The sequence below is a fragment of the Apostichopus japonicus genome, chromosome 6, assembly GCF_037975245.1.
Source record: "Apostichopus japonicus isolate 1M-3 chromosome 6, ASM3797524v1, whole genome shotgun sequence".
Lineage (NCBI taxonomy): Eukaryota > Metazoa > Echinodermata > Holothuroidea > Aspidochirotida > Stichopodidae > Apostichopus > Apostichopus japonicus.
In genome coordinates this window covers 7174738-7193295 of record NC_092566.1, presented here as the reverse complement: position 1 = coordinate 7193295, position 18558 = coordinate 7174738, and the positions used below count along the sequence as shown (strand labels likewise).

The 18558-nt window shown below is 37.0% G+C and overlaps 1 protein-coding gene and 1 long non-coding RNA gene across 2 annotated transcripts in view; one reads left to right on the top strand and one right to left on the bottom strand.

Moving 5' to 3' along the window:
- The window catches only part of LOC139968838 (inhibitor of nuclear factor kappa-B kinase subunit beta-like), a 39085-nt gene extending 20744 nt beyond the window's left edge, over window positions 1-18341 (bottom strand). The window contains exons 1-8 of the mRNA XM_071973341.1: window positions 18087-18341; window positions 10166-10258; window positions 4515-4724; window positions 3346-3507; window positions 2756-2845; window positions 1659-1789; window positions 685-743; window positions 124-172 (exon numbers count right to left, since the gene is read on the bottom strand). Coding sequence (XP_071829442.1) covers window positions 124-172; window positions 685-743; window positions 1659-1789; window positions 2756-2845; window positions 3346-3507; window positions 4515-4724; window positions 10166-10258; window positions 18087-18092 — 800 coding nt within the window. The 5' untranslated portion in view covers window positions 18093-18341. The remainder of the gene's footprint in view (window positions 1-123; window positions 173-684; window positions 744-1658; window positions 1790-2755; window positions 2846-3345; window positions 3508-4514; window positions 4725-10165; window positions 10259-18086) is intronic.
- LOC139968843 (uncharacterized) overlaps window positions 1-18558 on the top strand; it is a 97546-nt gene that overhangs the window by 61816 nt on the left and 17172 nt on the right. The window lies entirely within an intron of this gene.

The following is an 18558-nucleotide window of genomic DNA, read 5'->3' as shown; positions in this document are numbered from 1 at the left end:
CACATGCAGAGAGATGGGTAAAGAAAGAAAGAAAAATAAAAAAAATGATCAGAAAGAGATCAATTCAGGATTGTGAGATAACTTAGCCAGTTTAAAGATGACAACACATAAGGGATATCTCACCTGCTGATATTATTGTACGGAGGTAGATGCTCAGAGAACGTCACGTTACCTGTAGGAGAGAGAAACGGCTGTTATCTAAGAAGATCCATTGACAAGTAAAAGATGACTTCTTATTGTGCTCAAAGGATATATAGTAAGTTATCAGTGTCCAACACAATATCATGAATTCAAATCTGTTAAAGTGGGAACTATCAATTCTGTGAGAGAAAAGGCAAAGAATCCACCTTCCCCCCAAGAAAGAAAACAGAAAAGAAAACAACACACTACTTAATACAGGAATGTAACTTGTATTTTCCAAATACCTTTCAAATATTCAAGTAATTCTCTTCACTTGGTAATGCTGTCTGCAATGATAATCTGGTATCCAGTTAATAATTCTACCCAAACGGTCCTTAAACTACAAGTGAAGGGACAATGCCCAATGCCTAAGGACAAATGGAGGGGTTGGATGAAGGAATCACTAGTGAACGAACCAACGAAACGAACGAACGAATGAATGAATGATGGAAGTAAATATTAGGGAACAAAGGGAAAAGAAGAAAAAAAAAACTCTATCCTCACCATTTATGTCTTCCATCATGCAAATGGTATTAGGTTTCTTGCTGGTGATACTGTTATACCTGTGAGATAGACCACATATATCTATATTAAGCATTGGGTATGAGTGGTTCAATAATTAAGTCATGCTCTCCTCTTAATATCTATAATAACAATTATGATTTGATGGGATAAATCATGGGAAGATATGCAACAATGAAGCCTGGAACAACCTGGGAAGGAGGTGAGGGAGGGCGAGATGGGTTTTGTTGGTAGGTTTGAACCACAGACTAGTTGTGAGAACCCACAGAGATCTTTACTAATATTGCCTGGTATATAATAGGGTACACTTTTCTTTGGCTTCCCCAGTCGTTCAACTTAAGAATCATGGAACCCCTTAGAGGTTAATTTATGTATGTTGAACTATTTTCAATGCTTACTATGGCGTAGGCGCATTTTGCTCTCTAAAGGGTACACAGTTTCAATTATGCCAGAAACCAAGTGGTTGAGGTAAAAGAACTGATAAATGACCATTTCCCCCCCAGCCCCCTCTTTGATGAAAAGGAAATATGTTATTCATTCTCTACTCTTAAGTGTGTATCTGTCAGGGACAGCATACAATACTTTGCATTCAGCTATAGATTACTTGATTAAAATGGTCTCTCACGCTCTTTCTTAAAAATATGAGTGACAAGATGATACTAACACAAAACTCTCTCCCCAGCGTCAAGTCACAGACGAATCGATCACTCTTTTGAGGACAGATTTCCTATTTCTCTTATACATTTCAAACGATGTAAATATCCGTGAGGGCCTTGGAGATGATTCCAGCCATGAGACTCTGCAGTCTTTAACCTCTGACCTCTCTCAGTGCAACCTTCATTTGTCAGGCGTCTCACGCTGGTGTGCGAGTAAGGCAGAGCCTAGACGTATCATAGTATCGAACGCATTCACAGCATTCCTAAACTGCCCCACAAAGAAAAGTTTAATAACCTTACCATCCAACGACAGGGTCGTTGTCCACAGGACTGAAAGGACGCCTGCCATTGATGAGTTCAAATGACAGGATGCCAAGACTCCAATAGTCTACGCTCTTACTATAAGGTTTCTTCTGCAGCAAATCTGGTGCCTGGAGAAGAACACAACAAACACCATGTATATGTTACAACATATCTAGAAAGAATTCGTGGACAAGACAACAGAAAGTGTGTCAAACATTAACCCCGCTGACATTACGATGTACTATACTGCTAAAGGGATTATTATCAAATTGCTAACATATAAAAAACGAATTAGGTAATCTACAAAAATGTTAGCTGAATATTTCTCAAAACTGCCGATGCAGCTGTGACTCTCGTCCAACCATACCAAACCATACATACCCTTTGCATTTCTTGGGTATATTCCCCCTCCCTACCCCCCCCCCACCACCACCACTTGGTCAAGCTGTCGTGAAAACGTCAGTGTCTGAGAGAAATGATGGATTCATTTGTGGCTCAATCTTTCCCTAGCGGCGATGATAGCCAAAGTTCATTTTATCTCGGTTCACTACCAGAAACAATGTGATGGGGATTATGAAGCATTGCAAACACTTGTGCAGTGGTTAATACTGGTGTGAGTCACACGTAAAAGCTACACTGGCTTGAAATTGTCATTATCTCTCTATCTGTGCCATATTCTACCAATAGAAGGGAAATGTCATGGTAGCTGTGAACATAATATACTTTATTTCTACCACAAAGAATTACACATGGCCAGGGGAGACCAAACTAGAAACTACAGAGATGTGAAAATAGAACTAGGGCATAACTTACAGTAAAACTCTTGTAAGGACAGAAACTATTGAACTAGAACATTCATAACTTGATACGAAGAGGTATTGAAACTGATTGCAACCAAACATTTCTGTTTCTTTTCCTTGACAAGGGCAGAGAGGGGGAGAGGGTCAAAGGGGAGGAGGGGGGAGATGACTACATCTGAATTAAACATATATCCCTGCCCCTGGCAACATACGATGGAGTGATAGTGGTTAATCATTCTACAAAGTAGTATCCTGAAACAAATAAATATATCTAAACGGTTATAGAATACTCACAGCATACTGTAGAGTTCCCGCAAAGGATTGTGGGATACTGCCATGCCCGATGTCCTTGGCATAGCCAAGATCAATGATTTTGTACACCACCTTTGGAGTTAAGCAAGAACAGATTTCGTTACCAGAAAGAGGAAGAAATTTTTCAATTGCGATTGCTGTCCTTTTAAAAAAAAAATTGATAACATTTAACAACGGGAGTTGAAAAGTCTGCTGAAACTTATATATAAATATGTCTGTATGTGATATCTAATATACTACCTTAATGCTGCATATTAATGAGTTTGATGGAGAACAGAATGATGAACTTAGTAATTTTGCAATCCCCACCCAAAAAAAGGGTTTTAAAAGTACAACATGAAGGGTTACTGTACTATTGCTCAGATTTTTCTAATAATAAAAATATCAACAAAACATTAAACTGAACACATCCTTCTGTTTTTGTCGTTCAACTACAACTCAATTATCCAAAAATCATGTCTTTATTTGCAAATTAAATCAGATACATAACACAATTCACTGCCACCAGAAGTAGAGACTGTGCTCTTGGGGAGATTCAGAGAGAAAATAAATAAACAGGACTCCCGAGATACCTTGTCTTCTGCCATCGGCTTTAGGACGATGTTTTCAGGTTTGAGGTCTCGGTGGATGATATTATTTTCGTGTAGGTAGTACATGCCGTCAGCCACCTGGGAGATGATGTCGTTCACGGTCATCTGGTTCAAACCGTAGCTGCTGTGAGGTTTCGATAAAACCTTTCCAAAATAAAAACGAGAACAAGATCAAAAAAAGATGGAATCTCATTTTCTTGTGGTGCAAACTTTCACATAAGAATGCATTTAATGTAAATTAAAGACAGTAGTAAGACAACTCTGTGAATATGACATGACCATGAATCCCCCTGCCACCCCCCACCCCCTATATATATCTTTAATTTTGCATTCCCAATTTTATAATTTTTGACCACTTCAGATCTAAAGTCAGTTATACACAAATGAAAAAGAGCAAAATATTTGGTCACATGAAAGGTGTTTTAAGTCATTATTATAATTATTAAGGCCTACCAGGGGGCCTGGATCTCCAAGATTTTCAAAACGAAGGTGGTGTAGCCATTAATTCCCAACCCCTACCCTGAGGTGTGGAACTCCTCCCACAGAACAAATTAATACTATAGACAAGAAATGTTGCATTCTGAGGCATGTTTAGGCTGTAAATTAGGTCTACTGTGCATGCAAGGTTGTGCTAAGAGCTAGGTTTTAACCTTTTTAGTGAGATGAACAGGAAGATGTACACCCTCAACCCTCCAACTACCACAACCCTCCCCCAACCCCCTCCTGGATATGCACTTGCATATATACAGTTTCTTTCAGGAGAATTGTGTGTGTAATATTTGGAGTTACTCATTCCTTGACCAACATACAGTACTCTCTTGCTGACCCCTCTCGTAAGTGAGAATTGTCAACTAAAGTCATCACCATGGTAATCATTTAGAAAATATCAAAACTAAACTTGAGATTGATTTCCCTTTTCATATGAGAAGTGCAATTATAAATTCCATTGCAGATTCCATCCACAAGTTAGTGCCAGAAACTAAAAAATCCTTTCATTTTCAACTTCACAAGCTTCTCTTTCCTCTTGTCCTTTCTTTCAAAAGGTTGACATTTCTGGCTCCAAGAAAATAAGAAGAAGAAGAAAAAAAAAAAGAGAAAAAGAAGAAACATTTAAAACATTTTTTTGTGAGCATCAGATATTAAACACTCACAGTTCGTAGGTCTCCTCCACTGCAGTATTCCATGGCAAGTACCGGCAGGTTGGAAGAATGCACTTTCAGCTGCTCTGGGACATCGAATGCTCTGACTACGTTGGGATGTTTCAGGGTCTTCATGATGAGGACCTCCTGTATCCAGCGGTCGTGATTCTTCTGGTCCATGTTTCCTTTGTAGTGTTTTAAAGCCAGAGTCGTGCCTTTCTCCTGAATTAGACAAAACGAGAAAGCAGAACCCTGAACATGATTTTTTGCTAAAATAGAGTACAGTACACTCAGTAAGTTTAACAGCTGGCCATGAAATTTCCTTGAAAACCTCAAATTATACATTTAGTAAAGTACATATTTATCCTATCAGATCAAACACTGGTATAGGTTTACAACCTAGCATCTTGTTGACTGCTGCTACAGTAAGTGTAAACCCTACATGAATTATTTCTTCCTTGCCAAAAACATTGATGTAAAACAATTACTGTAGACTTTATCCAAGTAGCTTCTGCCTTGACTTAGTCATGTTTACAAAGTTTTCAGACTGTGATCTCTGTTGACCTCCATAAATAAACAAAACCAATGTGTGTTTTTTACTCAGTAAGGTGAATAAACATATTAAGTTATGAAGTCCATCCAAACTTGGCTTTTAGAGTAATCATGTTTACAACATGCTTATAGACTGTGGCCATAAGTTGACCTCATAGCTTTGTACTAAACAATTTCAATAGGGTTCTGGAACACACGAAGGGATTCGACATGCTAAATAAGAATTTCAACCGAGGTGTCTTTCTTGAGTCATGGTGTTTACGAGGCTTTTAAACTTTGACCTTTGCTGACATCATACGACCTTTGACATCCACAAGTTCAATAGGGTTCTTGAATTCACTGAGGTGAGTCAACATACCAAGTATCAACTTCAGACATCGCAACCTTTTTGAGTTATCGTGTTTTACAAGCAGTGTCACATTCACACCCACACCCACCTCACCGGCATCATTGCAAAGACACCTTACACATCCAGCAAGGAATCAAAAGGTAAATAACTAAAGAGAGAAGTTGTTTATAAGTGCATACATAATTAAATGTCTTCTGCACATACTAAATTAAATACAGTTCCCATGAAGGTAATGTATAAAAGGCTCTTTGCCTTTTGGTTTAATGTATTACATGTACACAGTCACTTGTCATGGGCCATTAGAGCTGTGTACTGTACGTACCGATTGTACTGTATGCAGGGATGTGCCCACGCTGGGTGGCACTGGACGGCCCCGCCCAGCACTAAAAATTACCGCCCAGCACTGTCTTAAAAATCGTGAATCCCGCCCAGCACTATTTTCATCTAAAATCCCAACATTCCTAACAATATATTCAACATAAATTGGGCCTAGCCTATGCCAAAATCATAGACTAATAATGCATCAGTTACGTATGCGAGAAACATAACGTACGGCTCTCAATCTGTCCTTTGTAAAATCTCTTTGAAACAAACTAAGAACTTTTAACAGGTGCGCAAAATATTTCACTAAAAAAAAATTTAAAAATGTAAATTGTTAGCAAAACTAGTACTTGTGTATTTCCTCAAAAGCTACACAAGTGCCAGCATTTGGCATCTGAGCACCTTCAAAAAATCAAAAATTTCTCAAAGGGGAGGGGGCCAACCCCTCAGTCTCCTCCCCCAGGATGGCGATCAGTATACCCAGCACTCAGGAAATCCTGGGCACATCCCTGGTATGTAATACTGCAGGGTATATCTTATCCAATATCGCATCACAAAATGCTTTGCAAAATGGCCAAATTGCTATACAAAGAGGCATCTCTACAATAGCTGATTTCATAAAAGAAACCATACAGTGTCGTACATAAATCAAAACATCCCCTTTAATACATCTATCTCTTAGTGTTCACCATGCTCATTAACCTGTCTGTATTCTGTGCATGTTTTTCTCCCTTCTGTTACTGTTACTTGTCATTAAGCCTTTGAAGAGGTTCCTGCTAGGATCGAAACGTCAGGCAAACTTGCTTTTACACATTCTCTTACACAGGCTCTCTAGTGGATAAGCAGTTTGCTAACAGTTTTATTTTATTTTGATAAATCAAAACACACAGGAACCGTACAGTGTTGAACAGCAAACAAAGCTCAGAGTCTTCAAAACCGCTACGCGGAATTTCAACAATGAATTATTCCCTCTTTTCCCTGTACTGTTCGAATCACAAACTTCACGTTACTAGGGAAATGATGTACTGTTTATTTCCTTCTATCCATACAAGAGCATACTGTACATGACATTGCCATTGATAATTTACTAAAGCTGTGAATTAGAGTGGACTCACACAAAATTTGTATGTGGTGTTACACATTGCCTTCCAAAGAGCCGTTCAGCATTAATTTTTGTAACAGAACATATATAATTCAATGCACCCTTAATAATGTAATGTACATTAGGTTGGTACTGTCACATACCTGTAGGTACATACGTTTCATGTACACTGTACAGTATGTCAACAGTATTGAGAGGATCAAATTTCTATCCAGACAACCAAACTTTGGAGGTCATACCCAGGACGACTTGTAGTTTATGTACATCAAATTCAGATTGCATTGGAATGTAATATCCCCCAAAATAGGTAAAATTGTTCAATTGGTTTTATCCATCATCACCTTGGAGGTACTGAAATTATTATTATTTATTATTTGTTTTAAACAGCTGTATGCCTATGATCCCGGAGGGGCGTTTAACTTGCCCTAAATCTGATGTTCTGTTCACATCAAACCTAGACCTACAGTACACTCTACATGTCCCTTGTACAGCGTAGAATATTTTCGTTATTCTTTGTTATTTTGCTACATATTTTAGGACAACAAGCTCTGTTGTTTGGGCAAATAAAACATCCAAGTGACAAACCAGAAAAGCATCCTTAACAATTTTCTCTGCATGAGAATACTATACCTTATGATAAGACTTCAGGCAGAAGCCAAAGGGGTGGAGAAAGCTACCCCACATATCAAACAGTATTAAAATATTCCTTCCTATGATATTAAATTTATGTAAGTGGTGAAAGTCTGGAAATAACTGCACAAAAAAGTCTGAAAAAAATCTGTAGCACATAGTCAGGCTGTCACCTTAAAGTTCCAGTATATTGAGCATGATTTGAAGCTCAGTTTGCAAATTGAGATTATTTTAAAATGTTCTTTATTTCTCTCACTCATGCTTGATTAACTATCCCAAGACCGTGTGAAGTGAAAAATTGTTTATCAATGGTTTCTACAAATGGTGGGGAAAAGCCCAAAATACCAATATTTACGAAATGTGTCAAAATATTCTAAAGATTATTCTGCTTTTGCTGTTCTTGACTCCCAGGTAATTTGTATCATGTCACCATTTGATTTGATTTTTTGTGTGGAGGGGAGTAAAAGGGGGGAACCGATATGGAATGTGATTGTTACTGTACATAAAGGTAGAAGTTGTTGGCCATACATGTACATGTATTGCATGTACCTACTGACATACAGTACACACACAAAACACTCTCCATCAATATCACAAACAATCACTCCTTTTTACCCTCAGCAAGGGATTCAAAATAACATCGAAAACACTTTTATAACACTGTAATAATGTGTGTAAATGGTACTTTCCCAAACGCATCTAACTTCCTGCATTGCAACATAACATTTGCCCACTGTGTGTAGTAGGGCAGGGTAAAAAATTTGGGTTGGAACTGGAAATGTAAAGAGCATGGTCAAATGTGGTATGGCTAGATAAGATAGTTAATGAGTTATATTTTACCACTGTGCTTTTGCCCAAAAAATATATAATAATTTAATGAAAAGTTATAGACATATAAAATACATGCCAATTTGCACTTGTGTTAAATATAAAAAATGATCAAATTCTGGTGATATTTTAAAACCAACTTTTTCCTAATACAAAGATAAATTAGAAACACAACCTAGTAGTCATTGTCAATATTATGCATACCACAGGAATAATTCCCCTTCAGAATGTCTATTACTTTACAATTATTGACATTAGTTTTCCCTCTGTTACCTGTCCCTCCTTTACCCAAGAAATACATTTTTTTTAATTTCTTGGTCATTCAATGCCAAAAATTTTCATAATTTGTATAAAACATTTTCTTAGGATTAGGTGTGTTTCTGTTCTTAACTTGGTTTCGAAACAACTTCGTTCATCTGGCTGCACTACAGTGATGGCGGTCACGGGAGCAGGAATGGGAGTGCGCAGTGGTGACACCATGATGCAGTGATGTTACCATGATGCTGTGTTGACACCATGAGTGGTGACAACATGATGCACTGATGACACCGTGATACAGTGGTGACACCATGATACAGTGGTGACACTGTGATACAGTGGTGACAACATGATGCACTGGTGACACCATGATGCACTTGTGACACCATGATGCACTGATGACACCGTGACACAGTGGTGACACCATGATGCAGTGGTGACACCATGATGCACTGGTTACAACATGATGCAGTGGTGATAACATGATACAGTGGTGACACCATGATGCACTGGTGACAACATGATGCAGTGGTGACACCATGATGCAGTGGTGACACCATGATGCTGTGTTGAAACCATGGTACAGTAGTAACAACATGATGCAGTGGTGACACCATGATGCTGTGTTGACACCATGATACAGTGGTGACACAATGCATGAAGCAGTGTTGACACCATTAGGCGGGGTGAATAAAGACAGAGTTACATGGAATCTGTTGTTTCTGAACTGCAAGTACAGTATGGCACCTAGAAGAGTAAGGAATTAACTTTGAAAGCAGGGTGGCAAATGAAAAGTTAAAGTTGTTGGACAATGGTGGAAATTTTCCTGTACAATCGGATCATTGTTAGAACTGATATTTGTAAGTTTAGGACCAGCCAAATGATTGCCACCACACAAATCTTGTCGTTTAGATTGAGGGCTAGTACCCTATTATGTGTGAACAAAGCATATATACCTTGTTGCAATTTAGATAATTTAAAACTGAGTATATTGATAAAGAAGAATAACACTACGTGTACAACCTTCTCAGTACAGGCTTTCATTGTTTAATACTATCAAACAGAAAGAGTTATCCATCATTTTAGGAATTGTTATTTAGTTAAACTCCTGCAATGAAGTCTTGTAAATAAATTCATACTTTAAACTAACATACTTCATAGTACCCACAAATGAAACTAAACCAACATTTGTTCTAGATAAAGCTGCATATATTTTGTGCATTGTAAATACCCTTTATGCGAGACCTACAGTACTGTATGCATCTATTGTAAGTATAAAGAATCCGGAACAGGTCAAAAGGTGACAGATCAATATGACTTGTGATAGTACATTCTTCTGTTGGGGTTTTGCTGTGTGTGGAGCTGATCATGAGGTTATGACCTTTGCTATGGACTTTTAAAAATAGTTCAGCCACTTTAATTATCAATGGATGTCTGATGTTTATTAGTAGTATGTCATGTATTATTAGTTCTAAAACGTTGAGATAAATACTTCAGAACTTAAAAACTTTTCAACATTGTAAATGGTGTATACATGTACCATGAACGGTATCAAAATAAATTTGTTATATATTTATATATATATATATATATACAGTATATACATATACATGCATCCTTTACCTTATTCGTCCATAAGACTACCAATCCAAATGTTCCTGAACCAAGGCGTCTTCCTTTCTCCCATTCCTCATCTGATGGCCTTGCCGAGGAGTTCTAAGTTAAAGACAAAAGATTTCATGAGAGAACAAAGCTCAGAGAATACTGTACATTTAGATAAAATTTACAGAACATTCCTTCTGGATGTTGAATGTGCAATGAGCTACCTAGAACCAATATCAGTTGTGCTAAAAACTCCAATCTGTGAATATAACATAGCTAGTGCAAGCAATTGCAATGGACAACATTGCCTGTCATTAATTAATTATGTACAGTCAACCTGCTTGTAAGTTGTCTGATGTTTCACTGCGGTACAACTTCAACGATCAAAACAGCATGTCTTTGAGCTTCCTGCATAATCATGTACAAGTACCGAAGGATATCAAAGCAAGGTTCACCCTGAGTTTAATACTGTACATTGCTTATAAAAGATGCAGGCAGAAACCAAACTATCATAAATGGTCTTATGTCAACTCTCATTTCAACAACCTGCCCCCAAAACAGCTATCTTAATATTTTTAGGAGATGATATATTACACATATTAAAATATTTCTTCACACATGTGGCTGAAGACTTGACCAAGTGACCCAAGTCTACATACAACATAAAAAAACCCACTAACGCTTCAATTGTTTATGTTTCCCATTAATTAGATCATTTATTTCCTGTCATGGAGATCGAGTTTTGCAAATGCTTCATCTATATGTAAGCTCCTGACAATCCCCAATGATGGCATTGGTTTTAGTGTCAACACTGTTAACATTCCATTGAACCTAGTTTAGTAGGGTAGCATAAATGATGTGTGTTCAATAGGCTAGCATGTTACGTGTGTTTAGTAGGCTAGCATGTGAATGTTTATTATCCTAGCATACTGTATATATGTAAGTGTTATTAAACTGTGAACAGTATGAGCTATGTCATACTGCCTACATGTATTGTAGGTTGATGGTTAGTTTGAGGAGTAGACCTAACAGCCGTTCTCAAGATCTTCAGATACAGATCCATACTAAATCATTTACAATGAACACTACATTTTTCTTGGAACCCATAAATGTATTTATTCAGCACTGTCAGTCCTGCTTAAAGGGTGTGAAGACTCGCGCAAAAAGAAACGTCTAATGCCGGTAATCTGACCCTAGTTTGGAATGAGGTGTAAAAGAAGTGTTAGACACCACCATCGATCTCAGAAAATACACACACAGCTTGCTACCGTCAGTAATTAGACACTAGTGTACAGTCAGTACGTACAGCTGCGGTCAATACCCACAGCACAGTGTATAAACGATACAGCGATGGAAATCTCAGGTCCAGCTAAAGAAAACAAGGTATCACGTTTCATTACTGTCTGCATTTTGTAGCGACACGAACAAAACGTCACTTGCAAGCAACAAAAAGTTAACTTTTTGAGATGGTCGCACGCGGTTTGGGGGCGAGTCTTCAATGCCTTTAATTTGCAAATCGTCAATTTGCTTTTATGGTCACAATCTCATTACCACCAAACAAAAAATATGATACCTACAGTATATAAAACATTTACTGAAATTTCAATCACACTCAGCCAACAAGAAAACAAAGAAACAGCTCAATTAAAGTCAGATTATTTAAGATATAAATTGCAAAAGCTGCTGCTAGCTGATAGACAAAGTGATTTCCCAAAAACAATTCAATGTAACATGTAAACAAAGAAACTGGCATGCTATATCATGTGAATCTTGAAATGATGTACAGTATGGAACTTCAAAAATTTCACAATTTTCAAAATCATTATTTGACAAAATGCCAGAAAATGGGTGATACAACCTGTATCGGGCAGACAAGTAGACAATACAGTGACTTCATTATTGCAATTACAAATACTATGAATTGTGGGAAGTGGCTGTACATTCGAAAACGCACTGATTAAACAACTGCGATTTCATCATTAAAAATTTCCAGGGGATGAAATACTTTTATGGCTAGGAAAAACCTTAATTTGATATTCTTAGGCAATTTGAAATCTCAAAACAAAATATTTCAAACTAATTGTGACAAAGAACTTGCCACTAATATTTTGTGTCGTTCTTAGCTTACCTATCACAGAAATTTGTTCTAAATCATTCTTTTACTAGCGCCAAGATAACAGTTTAACTTTCAGGATAAAAAATCAGAAACCACATTGAATTTCTGATCAAACACATGAAGAATTCCAATTGGCACTTAGCATCAGCAATATTTTTGGCGATGCCAATTTTTGGTTCACAGTGTGCTAGCCTGCTTTAATGCATACAGTACAGTATGTTACAATTTGCAACTATTTACATGATCTAGCTGTGACATCATCTGGTTCCTGTTTTGGGTAAAGTCAATAGTTCAACATGTTCAGTACTAACCTGTTAATGACCTCTAGTTGTTCCTTTTGTTAATATTGTTACAGGAATAATAAGAAATATGTTTTAGGGAAATTTTAAAGCAAACATTCTTCTAAGATAGTGTAAGACAGCCTTTAAAATAGAGTCGTTAGTTTAAAAAAAGCGCTCTGTGACCTTTTGACTGCACATACTGTAGCAGTCTTTAAGTTACCACTACAGTAGTTTCACACTATTGCATAGAATAATGTACAACCAGGGTGTTTACTGCTTAGAATTGTTGTATTTTGGTCTAATGATATTCCATCTCTCTTTTTATTATTCTTTCTGATTTCTTATTAAACCTTCTCACTTTTTAACGCCTTTCCTTGTTAAGTTACTTTCATCAACTCTCGTACCTTGGTTAATTGACTTTAAAATAACTTGGCCTGTTTTGTGTCGTCCAGATGTCACACTGTTTCTCCAATGGGGAAGTACGGTATGATGTAATATTGGTTTTAGTTTTTCTTATAAAACAGATCGATAGAAAGCACAGCAGGCTGGTATTCGTCTTACTTTAAAACCACAAATTTAAAAACCAATTCATTTCTGCGAGAGGCGGGAAGAAGGTATTTATGTAGATTTCATAATTAATAATGTTAGTAGACTCCTCCCCTTAATATTGCGTTCTTGCCTTTCGTGAGCGTACAAACCATGGCATGGTTTGTGTTATTGGTGACATACCACCGTGCAGGGCGTGGACGAAGAAAATGGGATGGGCGACTGGGAAATAAGGAATTACGGGATAATTAAGGGTCTCCAAGGAGCAAATTATATGTAATTTTGTTTTACCTTCATTTGCATTTAATCATTTGATTCTAATTTCACATGTTACAAGTCTGCCAGTAGAGATGAGTTAAACTTACATTGTTGCATTTAACCTAGAGAATGGATTCGGGGTTTGATTTAGTCTCCTTGTGTCACTTCCCAATCCCTACCAGCATATTCTACAGTGATAATTTCACACAAGTTCACATGTATGTAACCGATACAGTTCAAACTTACCTGCACTTACTTAAAATTTCACCTGCCTTATGGCGCACAATTGTTAAATGCTTAAAACGTTTCTCAGTGTTACTGGCTACAATAGGCTATAGCTCAGGCTGCCTACAGTATACAAAGTGTATGGAGGACATTTACTGTTACAGTAGGTGCAGTCATAAAGTTCCCAACCCATCTAAAACTGTGATTTCAATTTTTTTCATGGACATTCTTGCACTAAATTTTGTACCAGCAAACATTAGAAATTTATCAGTTTGAAATAGCTCAAAGAAAATCCCAGTAACTTTCAACTTATGATCTCCTGTTTGCAAATGTCTGGAAAACTTGGCTGAAAGGTTTTGTCCAATTTTGTTTTTGTTTTTTGTGCAAGCTAATAACTGGAAATCTCTACTTCATTCATACAATAGCAAAATGTAAAGGTTGGCTGATGCACAACTTGTAACTTTGTGGACAAAATAAAGGGAAGTAATATTCCATATGGCATACTCGGACATTTACTGTTCATGATCTATGGTTTAATACTGTAGGTGATGAATTTATGACAGTGGTGACTCAACAAGTTTACTAATTAGGCCTATAGATGTAAAACAAATGTCTTTACGTTCTGGGATTTGTTCTCGATTAATACCCGAAGCTAAGCCAAATATAAATCTAGGTGTAGCTAGGTTGGTGTATACCACCTACTTATTTTTTATGCTAACATCTGCAAGAGAGGCATTCTTGTTTACACTGCTTACCATTTTAGAGGAAAATCATGTTGATTTGTATGAGCTTATTGTCTTTGACGAGAGCCTTTGCTGGGTACAAAGTAATGCTACGAAACACTGACAATCTTCTCATTGGCTGTACTGTACAGGTCCCCCCCCCCCACAAAAAAAAAACTGTGACCTTGTCAATAACTATGCTAATTAATCTTGAATCCAGTTTGAGGTGAGTCTGTCATGTACAGTAAAGCGTTTTTCTCATATTTTGATCGGTGGAGATTTCAACATTCCTGAAATTGACTGGATAAATGAGACTACTGTACATTACATAATTATAACAGTACAGTCTACCTTTTCATGGAGTGAATAAGTTGCTATCAATTATAATGCAGTTTTATTATGCATAATTACCAAATAGATGGAAGGATTTGTAAATCAGTGCAATGTTCAAAAAGGGTAAGAAGTCTGATAAGTCCAACTATAGGCCTGCTAGCTTTAACTAGTGTGGTGTGTAAACTGATGTTCATGTAATGGAGTTTATGGATGCAAATCATATGCTTTTACCCTTATTCTCCTTATTCATTCCAGGGAGATCTTGTGCTACACAGTTACTCAGATCTAAGCTTAGATTTATGGACTAATATTATTGATTAGAAGTCATTGTCTTGATAGTTGATACTATATTTACTTTGGAGTCTTCCAAAGCATTTGATAAACTGTGTTCCACACCTTCCACCTTTTGGGAAAAGATTACATGCTACAACATTGTAGGAAATGTCCGGGGATTGTTTAATGATTTCCTGATATGTAGAAGACAATGAGTGGTTATAAAGGGGGAACTTGTCTACACGGAAAGGAATAAAGTCTGGAGTTCATTGGGGAAGTGTCATTGGGCCACTACTATTCATCGACTTTTCATTCATGACATTCCTGAAGCTGTTCATTGTATCATTCAACTGATAATGCCAACATGTATTATATATATGACTACGATAGCCTCCGAAAAGACCTTCAAAGACTCCAAGATTGGGCAAGAGTTTGGCAAATGTACTTCAAAATAAATATATGCAAAGTTATGCATCTAGGGAGAAAATAATTAACCAGTGCACAGCTGGATTACCATTAGGATAATTACCCTTCTGGAAGCAGTTTCTGAGGAAATGGATCTTGGAATCATGGTTGATGATAAGTTTAAGATTGTTATCCATACTGAGACGCAATTCAACACAGCAAACAAGACCCTGACCATATTCATAGGTCATTCATTACACTCACCCAGGAGACACTAATTATACTGTATTGAAATCCCTTGTGAGACCTTATCTTGAGTACTGCAATGGTGTTTTCTACCAACATTTTGCAAGGCAGGTGAATATGCTTTTAGCTGTTCAAAGGATGGACATCAAACTTGTGACAGACTTTAAAGACCTCTAGACTATACATGTATGTTTGTATTTTAGATCCTCCTGCAAGCAGGAACTCGCGAAGAAGCCTCATCGGCTTATCAAAGCGGCAAGCTGACCGAAGTCAGTCTCTTAGATTCATATTTAACGTCCATGATTATGAATTTTAAATTGTCAACAAATCTGTAACTGGTCGACATACATTAATCTTGGAGTGATTCCAACTCGGGACCTTATGATTGAAAGGCATCGGCGTTGACCACTGAGCTCTAACACTCGTTATGATGTCAAACTGAGAAGGCTTGGCCTACCATCTCTTGTTCATAGGCTAAACAGGGGAGATATGATTGAGACCTATACCCATTAGTGCTGATAGTCGTACTCCATTAATCGCCAGTAGTCGCGATTACACTTTGGAAGTTTGATTAATCGTGCTCAAAACCTAACTTGCTATTTTTCGACTACAAGCTAGCACTACACATTATAAGCTGCTTTTGAAAATAGCCTAACCTATCAAAAACAACACTAAAGCAGTTTGTCAGTAAATATCGCAAAAGTACAGGTTCTCACAATGCTGCACTAGAACTGTGCTGTGTTAAAAATCGGCAAGCACCTGCTCCAGTTTCATGTATTTACTTGCCGTAATACAATTGTTCTGCATTGCAACATCCAGTCCTAGCAGTTTGATTATTGCGCATAATTGTCAATTCATAAATTATTAATCCTTAATGATTTGCATAAAGTATTTGTCATCATTTCTTCAAACATGTTTACAATTTTATTACTTCATTACTGGCCTGGTTCACATTAATCATATGTCAGATCGATTGTGTAGTACTAGAGTTTTATTTCAATGTGAAAAATATGTGCCTGCTATCGCGCTAGGCTAGAGCCTAGCCTAGAACGTCCTTCTATAGGAAACTCTTGCATACTAATCATCACATTACAAGGTGTTACATCTATTCATTGTTTGCAAGTTGCTTTTATTGGTGCTAGTACAGTAGTTGTAGTAGCCTAGTAGTAGATTCATTTGAAAGTTTTTGATTTTACTATGAAGGATTTTAAGGAATGTTGTAGATTGAAAGTTGTTCACAGTTTTTGTTTGGTAGATGTTTTAACATGCTTAAGACACCACACGTTAAGACACGAAAGAACAAACAAAGACAGTGCACCATGGAGAAAGATATGTTTCCACTGTTTTTCTGCAATATAAAAATTACAGTGATGACGTCATAACTGTAACCGAATAATCGCGCGTAGAGCTATGCAATTAATCAACTACAAAAGAAAGAGTTGGCACTAATACCCATGGGATTTATGTCATTGCTGACATCCCGTTTTAGTTGGGTATGTCTGTAAAAAAAATGTAATACCACACTAGGTCTTAAGTTCTTCTCTTTGAAAGCACTTGTTTAATGTGTGGAACGGTCTTTCAGAGATAGTTGTCTTTGTGCTGACTCTTCACACACTCAAAAACAGACTTGATGATCACTGGAAAGTTCAAAGATTCTTCATTAATCCATTTCCAAAGGATTAGTTTGTTTTGAGTTGATATGGATGGGTTTCCATGTAGGATGCTTTTTTTTGGGGTATAATCGGTCAACATGATCCCCTGTTCAAGACCGAAGAGGATGTATGTTTCACTTAGTGTGATCCTAGCCTAGACCTAACATAAACTGTTATAAAGTTGCCACTGAATTTTAAGTTTACCACCTTGCTTTAGCAACATTAATTGGTAGAATATGGTATATTGCTTCCCATGTACCTTTACAAGAAAATATTATCCACTGGCACTACCACAATGCATTAGCAGAACAAATGAGGTCATTAGTTGAACATTACAAGTCTTTTTATGAACCTGTTTCAAATTGGTTCCTGATGTTACTGGTACAATTTATGTAAGAATATCCATGAAAAACACAGTAGGCTAATCACAGTTTAGATGGGGCGGTGACTTTGTGGCAGCAACTAAAGTCAAATGGGATTCCAGTCAAATGTTCTCCTTACATATTGTATTGCCCTAAGCTGTAGCCAATTTAAATGCAAAATAATGTAGGCCTAAGTAAATTTTATGTATATGGTAACTGTTTCAAAGCTTTCTTTACAAGAATTCTAGTTAAATGTTTCCCTGAAAGATCTAAGTATTCCTGTGCCAATATGGACAGAAGATATTATTTCAGTTTGTTGTAGTAGGATATTAACATACTACAGTGGCGACAGTTTACGTTAGGCTAGTATTAACTGTAGGTACTGTAGGCAATACGCAAGGCCTAAGAATGAGATACTGTACTTGGAGTGTTCCGTTGTGATCTAGTTATGAAAATGAGTAGCATAATTTAAATTTCAAGTCGTATGACTTAATATTGTAAGTTTTTTCTTCACTTGACTTACCGCCATCCTAACTAAGGCGCCGTCTTTGGAAGAATTATCGGAATGAGGTTCTAGCCTAGGTTACTAAGCTTTTCTGCGACTAAGTTGGATGAGAATATCACGGTAAATTTTGGAGTTGCAACATAGTAGATTCACTGGAAGTTCCCTTTGCTCCAGACAGCCTATCGCACACAGTAGTTCAATATATTACCTCAGCTCTGGTGAAGACCTGTTTGACATTCAACTACCAATTTGCGTGTGCGTATGTGTGTTGTGTCGAAGTAGTCTTCTGTAGTCGAGTTCTGCTATTCAAGATCACATACAATGTACTTTAAAAATGATAACAAAAATAAGAATATTGCATTTAACGCAAGCGATAATTCATTTAATGTTCTGTAAAATTATAATTTATGAACGTTATAGGACTTATAAGTGAGAAAATGAAAGATAACTTTTACATATATATATTTACTTGTATATATTATGGAAACGT